This window comes from Rhinolophus hipposideros, assembly GCF_964194185.1.
Source record: "Rhinolophus hipposideros genome assembly, chromosome: 5".
NCBI lineage: Eukaryota > Metazoa > Chordata > Mammalia > Chiroptera > Rhinolophidae > Rhinolophus > Rhinolophus hipposideros.
The window spans coordinates 30,140,708-30,160,011 of NC_138051.1; the positions used below are offsets into that span (position 1 = coordinate 30,140,708).

General features: G+C 40.2%; 1 protein-coding gene and 1 pseudogene across 2 annotated transcripts in view; one reads left to right on the plus strand and one right to left on the minus strand.

Annotated features, from left to right (window-relative positions):
- The window catches only part of RPGRIP1 (RPGR interacting protein 1), a gene marked incomplete at its 5' end in the record, with an annotated part of 40,072 nt that overhangs the window by 10,028 nt on the left and 10,740 nt on the right, over nucleotides 1–19,304 (minus strand). Inside the window, one exon of the mRNA XM_081050251.1 lies at nucleotides 8,857–8,957. Coding sequence (XP_080906377.1) covers nucleotides 8,857–8,957 — 101 coding nt within the window. The remainder of the gene's footprint in view (nucleotides 1–8,856; nucleotides 8,958–19,304) is intronic.
- LOC308497478 (NACHT, LRR and PYD domains-containing protein 2-like) lies at nucleotides 16,132–18,563 on the plus strand (annotated as a pseudogene). Its single transcript has 6 exons — nucleotides 16,132–16,198; nucleotides 16,244–16,596; nucleotides 16,740–16,864; nucleotides 17,000–17,196; nucleotides 17,516–17,582; nucleotides 18,012–18,563. The product of its transcript is annotated as an NACHT, LRR and PYD domains-containing protein 2-like (transcript).

The window sequence follows — 19,304 nt, forward strand, 5'->3', positions numbered from 1 at the left end:
TGAGCTGCGCCCTCCATCAACTAAGATTGAAAGGACAACAACTTGACTTGGAAAAAAGTCCTGGAAGTACACACTGTTCCCCAATAAAGTCCTGTTCCCCTTCCCCAATAAAATCTTTTAAAAAAAAAAACAAAAACATTTATTCTATACAGTGTTTTCCAAAATGTGGGTTTTGACACTTATGGGTCAACTTAGTCGTTTCACTAGCATTTTTTTAAAATATAGAATAACCAGATACTTGCTGATTCTAAATACTATGAAGAAAATAAATCAGGTGATAATAATAGATAATAATGGGAGGAGTCAAGTTAAATAAATTTTATGTAGTCTGCATAAATATGGATTTCTGATCATTTGCAGACTACATCAAATTTATTCTGTCTCTTCCTTAGAGAAGTCTTTCTTTATCCCCTTACCTACCTCAACTCCTTCCACTATTATCTGTTATTATCACCCTATTTATATGTTTCACCCTATATACAAGTATATGTTTTCCCTCAGTAGAATGTAAGATTCAAAAGGGAAGGGACCAATTCTACCTTATTCACCATTTTGTGTGCACAAAGCCTGGCAAAACTAAGACAGGTACTCCATAATTATTTGTTGAAGAAGCAGAACAACTCACAGGGTTGCCGTGAGGATTTAGTGAGTCAATGAATATCAAACACGTAGCGTGAAACCTCAATCAGCATTGCTCACTGAGGTCTGTCTAAATAAAAGGTCATATATTATTTTAATGGCATACTTATCCGCAGTTAAGAGAAATCAACTAGAAAAAGCTAAATATATCGACATAGATGGACTAACAAGACATTACTGATTGAAAAATGCAGGTTTCAGAATAATATGTATCAAAAAAGAAAACAAGGAAAATTAGGTGAAAAGTACATGGCACCTCCCTGTACATTTTTTGCAATTGTTTACAAATCTATAATTATTTCAAAATAAAAAATTTTACAAAGGAATAATATGTACAGTTCAATGTCATTTATTTGAAAGCAAAAAAGACAAATACAAAACAGTATGAATGCTAACGTTCTTTTTTTCCCCAAAGATCTGAAAAGACATACCCCAAAATTCAAAACAATGGTGTTCTTGGGGTGGGGGGAAGAAGCAGCAGGGATTATAGGTAATGGTCAATAGAGATTTAACATGATCTATAATATTTTAGTTTTTAAAATAAAAATATATTCTTACCTTACTTGTGTAATTTAATTTAAAAATGTTTAACTTGCAAATAATCATACAGCAAATGACCAGAAATCCATATTTCTGCAGCAGTCAAATTTATTCTGATAATAAAGGTGAATTCGGAGGATGAATAAGATTAACATTTGAGCCAGGTACACATGAAGGCTTTATAAAACTTTATAAAACTGACAATAGTCCACCATTTTTTATCCATAAAAATGATAATTTTTTTTGGTTTGTTATGGACTGAATGTTTGTGTCTCCATCGAAATTCAAATATTGAAACCGTATTCCCAATGTGATGGTATTTGGATGTGGGGCCTCTGCAAGGTAACTAGGTCATAAGGGTGGAGCCCTCATGAATGGGATTAGTGCCCTTGTAAAGAAGAGGTCAGAGCTAGCTCCTTCTCTTTCTGTCACGTGAGGAGAGGATACAATGAGAAGTCGGCAGTCTGCAACTGGAACAGGGTCCTCACCAGACGCTGACCATGCCGGCACCCTGATCTTAGACTTCCAGTCTTGAGAACTGTGGGAAATTAGTTGCTGTTATTTATATGCCACCCAGTCTCTGGTACTTTGTTATAGCAACCCAAATTGACTAAATACGGTTCAATATTTTAATTTGATCTGGAATCTTTTTACCTGAGCTAGATTGGAGTTGCATTACATAATTTTCTTGGGACTGAACAGCAAAAAAAAAAAAAAGAAAGTATATATTAGTAATATTAAACCACATCAACCACTGTATATACTAAGTCATTTGAACTTGCTGGCAGAAACCGTAAGAGCAGTTACACAGCGTTAGTGCCAGACAGTTACCTTTGGCTTATTAATTCAGGTGTACTAGCTAATTTGTCTGCGGGGTGGAGTTGCTCAAAGTAATTATCTACCAGGTACAAGGGGTCAGGATATCCTCCACCTGAAATTAAGAGTATAACAAAAGAGAGTAAACTTTGAGGTTCTTGATACACACTGCAGTTAAATGAGAGTAACTTGAGGCCACAGAGCAAATGGTAATGATTGCCTCCTTCTCATTAGTAGCTATAAGAGGGGAAGGGAGAAGTTTTCTATGATTCATTCAGAATGAGAGATTGATTTCTGGGACCAGGAATGGGACTTCATCAGGAGGAAACCAGGTTTGGTTGAGATCATTTCTTGGGGGTTCTTAGAGGAAAGGTAATCACAGAGGGCCGTTAGGAACCTTGTGCTGCTTAATAGGGTCTCCTGGGGAACAGTCCTCCACACATTCTATGAACACAGGAACTGCCCTATTTCTGGACTCAAAGAGAGGCTGTTAAAGATCCAATTCCATACGTATTGTGATTGTGTCACTTTTTTTTTAATTGGGGAATATTGGGGAACAGTGTATTCCCCAGTATTCCCCTTGACTGGGGAACAGCTCCAAGTCAAGTCGTTGTTTTCAATCTAGTTGTGGGGGGCCCAGCTCAGCTTCAAGTCAAGTCATTGTTTTCAACCTGGTTGTGGAGGGCACAGCTCATACTGGCCCATGCAGGATCGAACCTGCAACCCTAGTGTTATGAGCATCGTGCTCTAACCAACTAAGCTACCCGGCCGCCCCCAATTGTTTCACATTTTTACAGTATCGAGGAAAGGCATTTATTTCGGAAGGGTCTTCTTTAAGTTGTACTATTCAACCTATCCAATTGACCTGGCAGGCAGAAGAGAAATGATACCCTACTGTTTCAATCCCCATCCCTTAGGGTCTAGTCCTTTGTAGGGACCACCAGCAGATGATAGAAGCTTGACCTTGAGAACTAGAATATTTCAGAGAGGATAGACTATTGCCATCATCAACATCATCAGCACTATTATTTACTGCTTAATTTGTCTTAGGCATTGTTTCAAAGCCTATCACACATTACCTTATTTAAATCACGTCTCATCACTATAGGTTAGGCATATTTATCATTATCTCTTTACAGGTGAGGAAACAAAGCCTAATAGAGGTTAAATAACCCCCCACTCCCAACTCTGTATAGACGATAAGTAGCAGGACCAGAACGTAAACCACTTCTGCCTGAACCAAATCTCCATGCTCTTAAACACTACACTCTCTTGCCTCCTCCGTTATTCAGGCTGACTCCAGGCAGAAGAGTGACAGAGCTTAAGTATTGTGTCTGGGCCTTCAACTCCTTCAATCTTTTGTGCCTATTTTGAACTATAATCATGATTGAGCATAGATGTGTCTGTGGTGTAAGTTTAATTTGATAGTAACATTAATTTTTTGCTGAATAGGCACAGTTTTCATATTTAGTTTCTCAAGTAACATTTTTGGGTACACAAAACTTTTCTAAAAGGGAATGTTATTTAGCAGCCTTTAATTTAGAGTAAAATTTTTAAAAGATTTTTATTAAAGTATAAGTAACATACAATATTATATTAGTTTCAGGTGTACACCATAGTTATTCAACATTTATAGACCTAAAGAAGTGATCACCATGATAAGTCTAGCAACCGTCTGAAACCATACCACACTATCACAATATTATTGACTATATTCCCTATGTTGTACATTACATCCCCATGACTATTTTTAACTACCACTTTGTATTTATTAATCCCTTCACCTTTTTCACTCACCCCAACTATCCTCCCCTCTGGCAACCATCAATACGTTCTCTGTATCTGTGAGTTTGTTTCTGTTTTGTTTGTTTATGTTGTTCTTTAGACTCCACATATAAACAAAATCACATTGCATCTCTCTTTCTGTGTCTTACACTCCATTTAGCACAGTACCCTCCAGGCCCATCCATGCTGCCACAGATGGCAAAAACCCATTCCCTTCCATGGCCGAGCAATGTTCCATTGTATATATGTACCCCCTATACTTTATCCATTCTTTCACCAACAGACACCCAGGCCGCCTCCACATCTTGGCCATTGTAAACAATGCTGCAATGAACATACGGATGCACACGTCTCATTGAAGTACTGTTTGGGTTTCTTCAGATAAATACCCTGAAATGGGATTACTGGGTCCTTCCTCTCTTGTTACAGCCTTTGTCTTAAAGTTTATTTTGTGTCAGCCTGGTGGCTCAGGTGGTTAGAGCTCCCCCCTCCTAACACGGAGATCGCTGGCTTGAATCCCACCTGAGCCAGTGAGCTGCGCCCTCTACAGTTAAGATTGTGGACAACAGCTCTTCGTGGAGCTGGGCTGCCGTAAGCTGCCACTGGCTGCTGAGTGCTGCCATGGGTGAGTGGATGGGGCAGGCGGAAGAAGGGGTGGGAAAGTTTATTTTTCCTGGTATGAATATTGCTACCCTGGTTTTTAATTTTTTTTCCATTTCCATTTTCATGAAATACCTTTTCCCATCCCTTTATTTTCTGTGGCTTTCAACATGACGTGATTCTCTTGTAGGCAGCATATGTAAGGGGTTTTGTTTTCTTATCTATTCGGTCCTCCTATACCTTTTGATTGGAGCATTGGATACATTTACATTGAAAGTAATTGTTCATAGATAGGTAGCTATTGCCATTTTATTATTCATAATTTTGATTTTATTTTTTTTCCATCTTAAAGAAGGCCTTCTAACATTCCTGTAATACTGGTTTGGTGATGATGAACTCCTTTAGCTTTTTCTTGTCTGAGAAGCTCTTTATTTGTTCTTCTATTCTAAATGATAGCTGTCGTGCTGGGCGGCCTGCGACGTCTCAGCTCCCACTCCCCACATAAGAACGCAGGACACGGTAAGGCCAAAAAGGAACACCCACGGAGCCATAGATAGGGGAGTCAAACCAATATATTCTCGCTGGCGGCTGGGCTGGAGACACAGGAAGCAGGAGCTACATAATCTGCCTAACAGCAGTCCGCACTTGCCAGCCATCATCTTCTTGCTAGCCCCCATTTTCCTGCTATCATAGCCATGGCAGTTATATTAGTGGCCAGTGGCTCACTGGTTACAGCTGACGGCCAACTAGCCACAGCTGACGGCCATCCAATCACAGTTGATGGCCCTTTACTACCTAAGCTAGGACCTTTCTATGTGAGGCCGAGAGCCTGGAAACTGCTTTCTGGGGCTTTGTCCCCACAATAGCTTTGCTGGGTAATCTTAGTTGTAGGTCCTTGCTCTTTATCATGTTGAAGATTTTGTGCCAGTCCCTTCTGGCCTGCAAAGTTTCTGTTGAAAAATCAGCTGACAATCTTATGGGAGCTCCGTTATAAGTTACTAATTGTCTTTTTCTTGCTGCTTTTAGGATTCTGTCTTTAACCTTTGCCATTCTAATTATAATGGGTCTTGGTGTGGGCCTTTTTGGGTTCATCTTGTTTGGGACTCTCTGTGCTTCCTGTACTTTTATGTCTATTTCCTTCACCAGGTTAGGAAAGTTTTCAGTCATTATTTCTTCAAATAGGTTCTCAATCCCTTGCTTTCTCTCTTCTTCTGGTACCCGAGATGCAAATGTTGTTATGCTTGATGTTGTCCCAGAGGTCTCTTAAACTGTCCTCATTTTTTTGGATTCTTTTTGCTGTTCTGTTTGGTGTTTTCTGCTACCTTGTCTGCCAAATCGCCTATTTGATCCTCTGCTTCATCTAGTCTGCTGGTGATTCCTTCCAGTGCATTCTTCATTTCAATTATTGTATTCTTCACTTCTGATTCTTTTTTATGGTTTCTACTATGTCCTTTTTTATGCTTACTATCTCTTTGTTGAAGTTCTCACTAAGTTCCTTAAGCATTCTTATAACTATTGTTTTGAACTCTGTCTCTGCTGGGTTGCTTGCCTCTATTTTATTTAGTTCTATTTCTGGAATTTTCTCCTGTTCTTTTATTTGGGATGTATTTCTTTGTTTTGTCATTTTGGCTGCCTCTCTGTTCGTTTCTATGTATTAGGTAGATCTGCTATGTCTCCCAGTCTTGGCCGGGTGGCCTTATATAGTAGGTGAATTGTGGGGCCCTGGCACAGTCTCACTGGTCACCTGCTCCAGATGCTCCAGGAGTGTCTCTTGTGTAGGTTGTGTGTACCCTCCTGTTATAGTTGAGCTTTGATTGCTATTGGCACATCAGTGGATGGGACTAACCCTCAGGCTGTTTGGCTATGAGGTTTGGCCACATCCACAGCTTACAGGCTTCTATGGAGAGGGCTTACCTCACTGAGCGGGATTAGCTCTAGGGGCCTCTAGTGCCTTTTGAGACTGCCCTTTGGGTATGCTACTTGTGGAGCTAATTGGGCCGTGTTCTGCTGTGGTCTGAAGTCAACCTCCAAGTATGTTGGTTCTGGGGCCTCTTGTGAGGGGCTCTGGCGCAGGTCCAGGTTACCTATTGCCTGTGACCAGCCAGGGACTATCTGGTAGGAGATAAAGTGATCTGTGGTTGTTCGCTGCCTGTGGTAACCCTGGAGGTGTGTGGGAGAGGCCACACTGTGAACTGAGGACAACTGCCACCAGTACCAGCCCTGAAGTAACTCCACAAAAAGCCAGGACATCCAGAGGCCTGGTGCCACCTACTGGCTCCCTTAAGGTTCAGCCACAGATAAGGCTTCGTGTGGTACACAAGTTGTGTGAGGCAGGGTCTCAGGCAGTCACTAGAGTGGGAACACTTGTGCTCACCAGGTTAATGTAGACTCTGAATTGGTGTCAATGCTGAGCCTGGAGTGACTCAGAAAAAGTCTCAGTCACCTGGGGCCTATGGACTCTGAGAGTTTCCCAAGAAAGAGTGCAATGTGGGCGGGGCTGGCTGCTCACAGAGAAAGTGCCTCTGGCAGTGGGTGAGTTGGATGGGGCAGGGTCCCACCTGAGTCAGCAGGGCGGATTAGGAGAGCTCACCCAGCCAATCAGACTCAGATTTGGCCTGTGGAGGCGGGCTCAACAAGGAAAAGATGGTGCCCGCCTTCCAGCTACATGGGAGGGAGACCCCTTGGAAAATGCCAACTGTCCACCAGGCCTCCCCCTGAAGCCACATACCTTAGTCTCTTCCCCTGTATGTCTCTGAGTCTCCCTGAGTCACCACCCCTCCACTGGAGCCCAAGGTGAGTGCCTGGAAGTGAGAGAGTCTGTGTGCAGGCCCTTTAAAACTTCTGGTTTTCCCGCAGTCTTCCGTCCCACCCAGGTGGTCAGAATCCCCAGTTTTTCACAGCTAGATGGGCTCCTCTTCCCAGCACCACTACTCTGGGCTGGGAAGGCCTGTGTGGGGCTGGGATCACTTGCTACTCCAGGGGGGACCTCCGTGGTCGAGATATCCCTCCCGGTTCTCAACCACCATATGTTTGGGGCCAGGTGGGTCCATATCTCCACGCTTCCTACCAGTCTCAATGTGGCTTTTTTATATCTTTGGTTATAAAACTTCTGTTCAGTCAGACTTCAGATGGTTCTCCAGTTGTTTGTCTATAATTTAGTTGTAATTTTAATGTCTTCACGAAAGGGAGAAGGCAGTGTTTACTTACTCCACCATCTTGGATCTCCTCCCTAGAGTAATATTTTTAATGGAATCTGTCTACCTTGTAGTTCAAAAGTTTGCTGACCAGCTGGCTGCTCTTTGGGTTGATCTGAGGTGGCAAGGTTTAGAAACTTTGACTGGAGTTCCAGCCCCTTCACTAGCTCTATAATCCTGGAAACATCATTTAATCTTTTTTACCTTTATGATCTCTCAGGTATTTTTGTCTAGTTCTAACATTCAATGGCTCTGATTTATCTTATAAACATTTCTCAAGACATTAATTTACATAATGTCAAAAAAGACAACAGATAAAAGTTCAGAAGATAAATGTAACTGTTTGCCATATTAACTGTTTAAGTCTTCTTATTTTGAGTTGTTTCTCCCTACTCCAATATTCTTTATTTTTCTGCAAATCCTTAGTACAAGTTCTGATTTTCAAGGAAGAGTTTTCTGTCTTCTGCAAAAGCAACAATAATTTCCCTTTTCTGAATTCTTAAAAACCTTAGAATTTATATCACATAATCTATCCACTTGATTCTAGGTCACCTATATTTTTCTTTATTGTTTCAATGAAGTTCATAATCCTCAATTAGATTTTAATCTTTCATTCAGTCACTCGTTCAATAAATATTTACCGAACACCTACAAATGTGCCAGGGAGGATTCTAGTGGCTCAAGAAAGTGATTGTTTTCTACCAATGAGGTAGAAACCCACAAGCTTCTAATACAATAATTGTTGTATATACCTGTGGATATTTTATATATATTTGTGTATGTGTATTCTCAATTAGTTCCAAAAGAGATTTGAGACCAAAATGTTTAATAAATAATTGTAATGACAAGTTTTAAAGGTTGAGTAAAAACTTCAGAAACTGAATAATCCCTCTGAGCCCTCCCAGGAAGAAACCCTTCCTCCCTTCCAACCTCCCTCTCCCAAAGTAAAGCTGCTCTCCGCAGGTGGGTTTAAAGAAAGGGGCATCGCTCCGGCTAGGGGTGAATCACAGTACACAACAAAGAAGGCAGGCAAGGGATCCAAATAGGAGAGAGAAGTTTTGAAGCAAGTCCTCATTTACACCACATCCAGAAAATGATCCTTTCATCTGACCATATCAACAGACTTCCATTCACTCACAATATATGTTTAACTAAATAACTTCGATTTCCCACCAGGTTCATTAAAACTGGATTTGAACTTCACATACATGGCCATTAAGCACACTAACTTTCCTTATTTACAATCTTGTCTCACACTCCATAATTACACCAATGTACTTACTGGCTTAGGACTTTTCTGAGATACGTATGTCACTATGTCATCACTGTCTGTAGTTTGTGCTTCACTGACTTCAGAAGCTTGTTCACAGGATTCTTTATCTGCTAGAGAAGAGACCAGAGTTATAGAACTGTTTCAGAGCACCCTGTTTAGCCCAAGAAAAGACCCAGTTACCTACGTCATTAATCCACTGTCTGGTCACTAGTTCTGAGTACCTAGATTTTTGGCTACATTTATTAAGAATCAAACCCTCTTTTTCAAAGATTCCCTGATTCGGAAGCTTGCCAAACACTCAGGGTTTACTTCTGAAAAAAAGAAAGAAATGGAAAGAAGGAAGAATTGAAAGAAGGAAGATAGAAAGGAAGTTTGGGCTGGGGAAAATGACCAAGCCAAGGAAAAGCACTGCAATCAGGGTGTGGCAGATTGTGTTTTCCAAAGACACCCTCAAACAATACCTCCCATCTCACATACTCTCTTTACAGTGTAACCTTGACATATTTTATTGGACATTCAAATTTCCTTTTTGTAGAGTACCTTTCAAATCTTTTCTCATTTTCCTATTGGGTTATTTGTCTTTTTCTTATTGATTTGTGCAAGTTCTGTATTTTTTTCTGAGTTTGAGCCCTTTGATGGTTACATGTGTTACAAATGTCTTTTCCACTCTGTAGCTTGCCTATTTAATCTCTTACTGAACAGAAATTCTTACTTTTAAGGTAGTCAACTTTATCAATATTTTTCTTTACGGTTAGTGTATTTTGTTTCTTATTAAATCTTTTCTTATTCTGAATGATGAACAATGTTGTTATGAGTATTTGTGTACAAGGTTTTGGGTGGAGAAATGTTTTCATTTCTCTTGTGTACATACCTAAGAGTAGAATTGCTGGGTTGTAAACTATATGTTTAACTTTTTAAGGAACAGCCAAATATTTTTTCAGAGTGGCTATACTATATTACATTCCCACCAGTAATGTATGAAGTTCTAATTTTTCCACATCTTCACTAATACTTGATACAATCAGCTTCTGGAACCAATTCTAGTTGGTGTGTACTGATATCTCACTGTGGTATTATTTTGTATTTCTCCTGACTAACGACATTGAGCATCTTTTTGTATGTTTTTTAGCTATTCATATATCTTGAGTGAATGTCTATTCAAATCTGTTCACCATTTAAAATTAAGTTGTCTTATTATTGAGTTTTAAGAGTGCTTTATAGATTATAGACGTAAGTTCTTAATAAGAAATGTGATTTGCAAATATTTTCTCTTAGTCTGTGGCATATCTTTGTTTTCTTAATATGTCCTTTGAAGAACATACATTTTTTTCAGTTTGCAAAAGTCCAATTTATCAATTTTTTATTTTACGAATCATGCTTCTGATGTCATATTTGAGAAATGATTGTCTAATCTAAGGTTAAATATTTTATCCTATGTTTTCTTCTAGAAATGTTATAGTTTTGAATCTAATATTTAGGTTTATGATCTATTTTGGTTAATTTTGTGTATAATGTGAGGTAAGAGTCTAAATTTTTTTTTTCTGTATGTGGCTATCTGATTGTCTTAGCACCATGTGGTGGAAATATTCGATTTCCCCTATTGAATTGCCATGGAACGTTTGTGGAAAATCAATTGACCATAAATATAAGGGATTATTTCTGGATGTGCAATTGTTTCACTGATCTTTAAGTCTATCTTAATGCTAATACCACACTATCTGAATTACTGTGCTTTATAGGAAGTTTTGAAATCAGATAATACAAAAATTTTAGCTTTGTTCTTTTACACAATTGTTTTGCCTATTCCAGGTTCTTTGCATTTCTATATAAATTTTGAGGAGAATTGCCATCTTAACAATTATGAATGATCCAGTCCGTAAACATGGTACATTTTTCCACTTGTATGAATCTCCCTTAATCTCTCCCAGGAGCTTTTGTAGTTTTCAGTATATAGGTCTTGCATTTCTTTTGTTAAATTTACTCCTAAATATTTTATTCTTTTGGAAGGTAGTGTGAATGAAATTGTTTCCTTGATTTCATTTTTAGATTGTTCAGTGATAGTGTATGGAAATACAATTGATTTGGGCATATTGATTTATATCCTGCAATCTTGTTCACGTACTTTTAAGTTCTAGAGTTTATTTTTTATTTTTTCAATTTTTTGTAGATTTCTTATGATTTTCTAAATACAGGGTCATGTCAACTGCAAATAAAGACAGCACTACTCCTTCATTTCCAATCTGTATAACTTATTGCAATGATTGAAACCTTCACTACAATGGTCAACAGGATTGGTGAAAGCAGACATCCGTTCTTTGTTCTCAATCTTAAGGGAAAAGCATTCAGTCTTTTACTGAATGGATATTAGCCATACGTTTTATTGTCCTTTATTAGTCTGAACCAATTTCCTTCTATTCATTCCTAGTTTGCTGAGAGCTCTTATCAAGAATGGGAATTGGATTTTGTGACGTGCTTTTTTCTCCATCTATTGAGTGATCATGAAGGTTTTATTCTATTAATACAGTGTATTAAGTCAATTTTCTGATGTTAATCTACCTTGCATTCTTAGAATAAATCCCACTTGATCATGGTGTGCAATCCCTTTAATATTTTTATATTTTGCTGGATTTGTTTGCTAATACCAGGGGTGCCAAAAAAATGTATACTAGTGGACACATTTTTTTTTTATTACAGTTTATTTTACATTTCTCCCCAAATGTAACATTCTGGTATAGTCTACTCAGTGTCGCTGAATGAAACCTATAGATGCCTTAATTTGTCTCTGTCCATTCTCAGAGCTTCTTCTCTGTGGTTTTTTTTTTTTTTTTTTATTCATTAGTTTCAGGTGTACAAGACAAGGTAATACTTAGACGTTCATCATTTATATCCCTCACACTGTGAACCCCCCTCCCCCCATCCACTATCCCTCCGACCTCACACTGAACACTAGTGGACACTTTAGTCAACATTGCTCAAGCCGTAGTTCACCATAATCAGAAGTGTCTGGACACTGATGGTAACCACTTTGAGCAACTCTTATAATTGCAGAAGTCAAATGTAACTTGTATTCATATTTTGTTATCGGTATATTTTGAGTATTGCAATTTTAATGCAGTTTTCCTTTCTTAAAATGTGTATACATTTTTTCGGCACCATCTGTATTTCATTTAGGATATAGCATCTGTGTTCATGATGTATATTGGTCTTTAGATTATTTTTTTAATGTCTTTGTATTGCTTTGGTATCAAGATAATACTAGCTTTATAATTGAATGAATTAGGAAGTTTCCCTTGCTCTACTATTTTCTGAAAGAAATTATGAGGGATCAGCATTATTTCTTCCTTAAATATTGATAGAATTCATCAATGAAGCCATATGGACCTGGATTTTTTTTTTAATTTATTTATTGGGGTGACAATTGTTAATGAAATTACATAATTTCAGGTGTACAATTCCGTATTACATCATCAATAAATCCCATTGTGTGTTCACCACCCAGAGTCAGTTCTCCTTCCATCACCATATATTAGGTCCCCCTTACCCTCATCTCCCTCCCCCCAGGACCTGGATTTTTTGATGTGGGAAGATTTTAAATTACTAATTCATTGTCTTTATTTTTTATAGGTCAATATTGATTTCTATATCTTCTAGAGTCAGTTTGGTAATTTGTATCTTTCTAGGAATTTTTCTTTACCATCTCATTTGCATAAAATTGTTCATCATATTCTTTTGTAATCCTTTTAATTGTGCAGTCTGTAGTAACCCTACATTCTTTTTCCCCCCCTTTCTTCTGCTTGGCCCCCACTCCAGTTCAAGCCATTGTTTCTCAGTCTAGTTGTGTAGGACACAGCTCCCTGGCCCATGCTGGTATTATGAGCCTTGAGCTCCCGCCACTGAGGCAGTCGGTCACCAGCTGTTGGTTGGCCGCTCAGAGCAGCTCACTGCAGCTCTCACCAGGTGCCGGCCACTCATGCTGGCCACCAGCCACTCGTGGCAGCACACGGTAGCCCACGGTAGCACACAGCAGCCCACGCTGCCTGCCGGTCACTCACGTTGGCTGCCAGCTGCTCATGATGGCACATAGTAGTCCGCGGCAACACACAGCAGCCTGTGGCAGCACACAGCAGCCCATGGCAGCTCATGCCAACCTCGGGCTGCTCACGGCAGCCCATCTCCAGGGAGAGCTGTTGTTCACCATCTTAGCTGTAGAGGATACAGCTCACTGGCCCATGTGGGAATCGAACTGGTTAACTTGGAGTTAAGAGCATGACACTCCAACCACCTGAGCCACCGGGCCGGCCTGCGTTCATTCTTTTGAAATTGAGTAACTGTGTTTTTTCCAGGACCCATCAGCTCCAAGTCAAGTCGTTGTCCTTCAATCTAGTTGTGGGGGGCGCAGCCCACCATCCCATGTGGGAATTGAACTGTCAACCTTGTTATTAAGAGCTCACACTCTGACCAACTGCCATCCAGCCACTTCCCTACATTCATTCTCAATTTTGCTAACTAGTGTCTTTTTCCTTTTTCTTGATCAGCATTCCAGTTATCAAGTTGTTGCCTCTCAACTCAAAAACTTCCCTGTCTGCTGTGCAATAATGGAGCTCGGCCCTATAAATATTTCTTCTTTGCCTGCTGGCATTACAGAAAGTTTGTCAGTAGAGGGCTTTGGAGAATCACAGGAGAAAAAGAGGTTTCTGTTCCTGGTTCTAGTGTGCTCACTTAGGCAGGCTCATGCAGCAGATGTGGACTCTGCAGACCAGGCTCCTGAAACTTAGGGCCTGGCTCCAGCAGCACACATGGTTTCCTGCAGAACACAATTCTGTTAGCATATGGCTTCTGAAATATCCAATTCCAGCAATTCCCAGTGGCCAGTAGCACATGGCACCTCCGCGTGGGCAGTTTCCCTGCTACCTCCTAAGTGGATTTGCAGTGAATGGTTTACTGCCAATATTCCAGAGAACAACTTCACAGTTCCTTTGAGTTCTGACATGCAGCCACAGAAAACTTGTGTGCTATTCAGTAAAACATGACTTCACTCTCTCCAATTACATCTGCATCTCTGCCCTGAAGGGTGTTGTCTACCAGATCTATACCTTTTTTGGATGCTCTATCTCAACTCTAGTGATTTGTGGATGTTCTTTAAATCTGCTATTCCTGTATTCTTTAGAGATCTCTTTTTACTAGTCAATCTTCATCCTCCCCCAATAAATCCCATTATAGTTAATAATTCTTTATATTACACTTTTCCTGTTCAAATTACTATATAGTATCTGTCTCATGGTTGGATCTTAATTAGAATGGTTATCCTAGATAAAGGTGTATCAAGTTTCTTGATCTTTACAAGCAAACAACTTCTGGCTCCATTGATTTTTCTTTATTCTTTTTCTGATTCTTTTTTTCTTTTCACTATTCCAATTGGGTATTTTTTTGCTACTTTTCTTCCAAATTACTGAGTCTATCCTCTGCTTGATCTAGTTTGCTGGTGAGTCCTTCTAGTGCATTCTTCATTTCAGTTATTGTAGTCTCCATTTCTGACTGGTTCTTTTTTTATGGTTTCTGTGTCCTTTTTAATTCTTACTGTCTCTATGTTGAAGTCTCACTGAGTTCATCTATTCTTCCCCTAAGTTCACTGAGCATCCTTCTAACCATTTTTTTGAATTCTGTGTCTGGTAGGTTCCTTGCCTCCATTGTGTTTAGTTCTTTTTTCTGGAGTTTTCTCCTGTTCTTTCAGTTGGGATGTATTTCTTTGTTTCCTCATTTTGGCTGTCTCTCTGTGTTTGTTTCTATGTATTATGTATTGTGCTATGTCTCTCAGTCTTGACTGAGTGGCCTTATGTAGTAAGTGCCAAGTGGGACTAGTCTCCCTGGTCACCTGTGCTGGGTGCCACAGAAAAGTCCCTTTTGTGGGTTGTGTGTGAACTCCTGTTATAGTTGAGCCTTGATTGCTATTAGCACATCAGTGGGTGAGATTTATCCTCACTCAGGTTGACTAACTGTGGGGTTTTGTCACGTCCGCAGCTTATAAGCTGAGGGGCTTCCCCTGCAAAGCGGAATTCACCCATGGGCTCTGGTGTCTGTTGAGACTGCCTTTTGGTTGTGCCACTTGTGGGGCTTTTGGGTGGTGCTCTGCTGTGGTCTGAAGCCAATGTCCAGGTATGTTGGTTCTGGGGCCTCTTGGGAGGGGCTTCAGTGTAGGCCCACATCAGCCACTGCCTGTGACTAGACAGGGACTTCTTGCTAGTAGGAGCTACAAAGTGATCCACTGTTGGTCACTGCTTGTGCTAGACCAGGAAGCATGTGGAAGAGGCCACACTGAAAACCAAGGCCAGCTACCACCAGTACCAGGCCTAGGTTAGCTCTGCAAAAAGCCCAGGACACCCCAAGACCTTCTGCTGCCTGATGGCTCCATAAGGCTCTGCCGTTGATAGAGCTTCATGTGGTATACAAGTGGGGTGAGGCGGGGTCAAAGAGAGTTACCAGGGTGGGACGAGTGGTGTTCAGCACGTTAGATTCTGGTTTGGTGCCAGAGCTAAGCCTGGAGCTACCTAGCAAATGTCTCAGAGCACACCAAGATCAGCCACTGCCAGCCTGGAGCCCATGGACCCAAGTTGTCCAGGAAAGAGTGCAATGCGGGCAGTTATAAAAATTATCTTAGAAGCACTGCTTTAGCTGCATCTCATAAGTTGTGATGTTGTTTTAATTTTCATTCAGTTCAATATGTTTTCTAATTTTCTATAGGAGCTCTTCTTTGATGCAAGTATTACTTAGAAGTATTTCAGTTAATTACCAAATATCTGTTATTGCCTGCATTAGTTTTCTATGGCTACTGTCACAAAATACCACAAATCAGGTGGGTTAAAACAACAGAAATTTAAAAGCAACTTTTGTCCTGGAGCCAGTGAAAACACCCATATTGTCACCCAGAAATATGAAATGCTGAGACCATTCTGTAATCCTACCGTGTTTTCCCAAAAGTAAGACTTAGCTGGACAATCAGCTCTAATGCATCTTTTAGAGCAAAAATTAATATAAAACCTGGTATTATATTGCAATATTATTATATTATATTTATTATATTATATTATATTATATTATATTTATTATATTATATTATATTATATTATATTATATTATATTATATTATATTATAGACCCTGTCTTATAGTAAAATAAGACCAGGTCTTATATTAATTTTTGCTCCAAAAGACGCATTAGAGCTGATCGTCCAGCTAGGTCTTATTTTTGGGGAAACACAGTAAAATGCTTCCAGGGCCATTTCCACACATGGTGGTGCTGCACAACCCTGTGGGTATTAGGAAAAAACACACTGGCAAACAAATTGATGCTGGACTGAATACTGGGACACCTTATAAAGACATTTAATTTTGCATTCTAGCTCAGGCAGAGAACTCAATCACAATGGACCAGGCTCTTTTGTAGAACTGGTCTTCAGGAACTAGCTCAAATTGCAGGATGTCATTTCAGAGATCCTAGCCCAAGTGCAGAAAATCCTGTTCTTTATCAATGTTTCAATGAGCTGAGAGTCTCCTTAGGGACACTTATCCATGATATACATGTATGTGGTGACTGGAAGAAGCAGAAGCTAGTGCCTATCCTCTTGGGTAGTTTGCTGAAGAGAAAATTGTTACCCAAGGCCACTTTACTGTTCACCACATGACCCAGGGCTCTGAGAGATCTCCAATTCTTGGTTGAACAGCCCCTCTTCATAGAAATGAAGTGGTTCTTAGGGTTGGATAGGAAGGCATATTTCTTGAAACATTTTAAAGATGAGGATTAAGCATTGAAGATGAGAATTAAGCTTTCAACTTGATGAAGAGCAACATAGCTTTGTTCCATATGGGTTCGGCTCCCGCCACATTCTTGTTCATCAGCACCTGTGTAAAACTGCAGATGGAGAAGGGGGAAGGATTCTGCCCTGACTTGCAAAACCACCACATGGCTGTTCCTGTTTCTTCTGCAGCTAGTTCATACAGGCACCTGGCAGCTGTTCCTATCAGTACTGCTGAGCTCCAGTGAAAGCTCTGTGTCTCCTAGCTACTGATGGCATGTGGACCCAGATATCTGTGTTTGATGGAGAAGACCTTGGGAGACTTGGGTCAAAGGCATCTGACCTCTGTCCTTTCCTGGAAAGAACATCCTCCAGAAGAGCAAAGACGGTGAGCCCTGCTACTCCTTTATCCACCTCAGTTCTCAGCAGTTTCTTGCCATCATGTTCTATGTTCTGGAGAGGGAAGAGGAGGAAAACAAGGATCGCCTCCGGTGGGACATTGGGGATGTGCAGATGCTGCTCTCTAAGAAAAAAGACTAAAGAACCCCAACCTGACCCAAGTAGGATACTTCTAATTCAGCCTCTCAAACAAAAAGAAATCTAAAAGGCTGGAGACAACTTTTGACTGTCATATGTCAATGGAGGTAAAACAGGACTTACTGAAATGCAAAGCACAGTTCAATGAGAATAAAATCTTCTCCTCAATGATGGACATTAAGATGGTTTTGCACTGTCTTTACAAATCTCACAAGGAGCAGCTCATGAAGGATGCAAATGGCCTATGTCAAGGAAATGTCCTTGTATTTGAAAAATAAAGTGGACATTGTGCATTCATCCTGCCTCACACATAGTTAAAACTTGCAGATAATATTGCTACAGGTAGAAAAGGGGATATTCCTGGAGAACGATACTTCATCAGAATCAGATGCTCAGATTGAGAAGCCCAGTATGGCCAATAATTGTCTCCTTTCTGTATGGATCTTTATTCCATGTTTGGCTCAAACAAGAATCTAATATTTCTAAACATCAGCCAGAGCTGCCTTAGTACCTCATCAGTGAGAATTATTTGTGAAAAAATAGGCTCTGCTTCCTGTAATCTCCAGAAAGTGGTCCTCAAAAATATCTATCTCCCCAGTCGATGCTTATCGGAACTTCTGCCTCACTGTTGGTGGCCATGAGACTCCCAAAACGTCTGGCCCTTCAAGGAAATGACCAAAATGATATGCTTTCTCCATTGAGTAATGTCTTGAGATACCCAAAATGTAATCCTCACTATCTCAGGTTCGTATCTTGTTCTTCTACCATTCATCAATGAGCTGATCGCTCCTCTTCCCTCAAAATAAACCAGTCCCTGGCATTCTTGACAACCTCCTAGCAAATGAGCTCCTGGATGAGGGCATCAAGTTGCTGTACATGACTTTGAGATACCTAAAGTGCTTCCTGCTGAGGTTGTCATTGGAAAACGGTCACCTTATAGAAACCTGTGGCAAGGAACTGTGTTCTACTTTGATCCTCAACCAGAGGCTGACTCACCTGTGTTTAGCAAAGAATGCCCTTGGGGATAGCAAAGTGAATCTTCTGTGTGAGGGCTGGAGTTACCCCCAAAGTAAATTACAGACCCTGGTATTGTGGCGCTGCACATAACCAATGATGGCTGCAATCACATCTCAAAGCTTCTCCAAGAGCAATCAGCCTAACACTGTTGGACCTGGGGCTGAATCACATAGAAATTACTGGACTGAAGTTTCTGTGTGAGGCTTTGAAGAAACTACTGTGTAACCTGAGATGTCTGTGGTTGTAGAGATGTGCCATCATTTATTTTAGTTGTGCAGACCTCTCATCTGTCCTCAGCCACAACCAGAGCCTGATCACTCTGGGCCTGGGCCACAATTCCTTGGGGGTATGGTGGCGTCAAGATGTTGTGTGAAGCCTTGAAACCAAAATTTCCCCTCTGGGCACTCAGGTTAAAGATAGAAGAAACTGATGCTCAAATCCAGAAACCTCTGACAGAAACCAAAGAAAGCAACCCACAGCTGACTATTGAGAGTGACAATCGAGATCCCAGAAAAAAAGACCTCCTTACGACTTCATTTTCTGAATGTAGATATGAGATATACCTATCACCTAAATATTGCCTCTATCCCCCTTCTTTCTCTTCTCCTAAATTTAATTAAATGTAGCTTAGACCTCCTCATTTTATGCTGTATGTCTTTTTTACTCTTTTCTGTAGTCATTTATTCTACAATAAAGTAATGGATCTTTGAGGTGATGGTGAACTTCCTATGAATTCTCTCAATGATGTCAGTTGCTGAGTCGATGTTATTTTAGCCTTGGTTGTGCCTCTGGCTTACATGAAACATGTACAAATCACTTAACTTTGTTATAGATGAAATATCTATTAATATATCTCAAGTATATTAAGAGAAATAAAGGTGAAAGCATTCATGAAAAAAGAAAAAGAAAAACCAAAAATTTATTCTCTCACAGTTCTGGAGGAGGCCAGAAGTCCAAAATCAAGGTGTTGGGAAGTCCATGCTCACTCCAAAGGCCCTAGGGGACAATCTATCTTTTCCTTTGTTCCCTTGCCTTTTCCATCTTTTGGTGGCACCAGGCATTCCTTGGCTTGTTGCCACACTACTCCAGTCTCTGACTGCATGGTTACATTGCC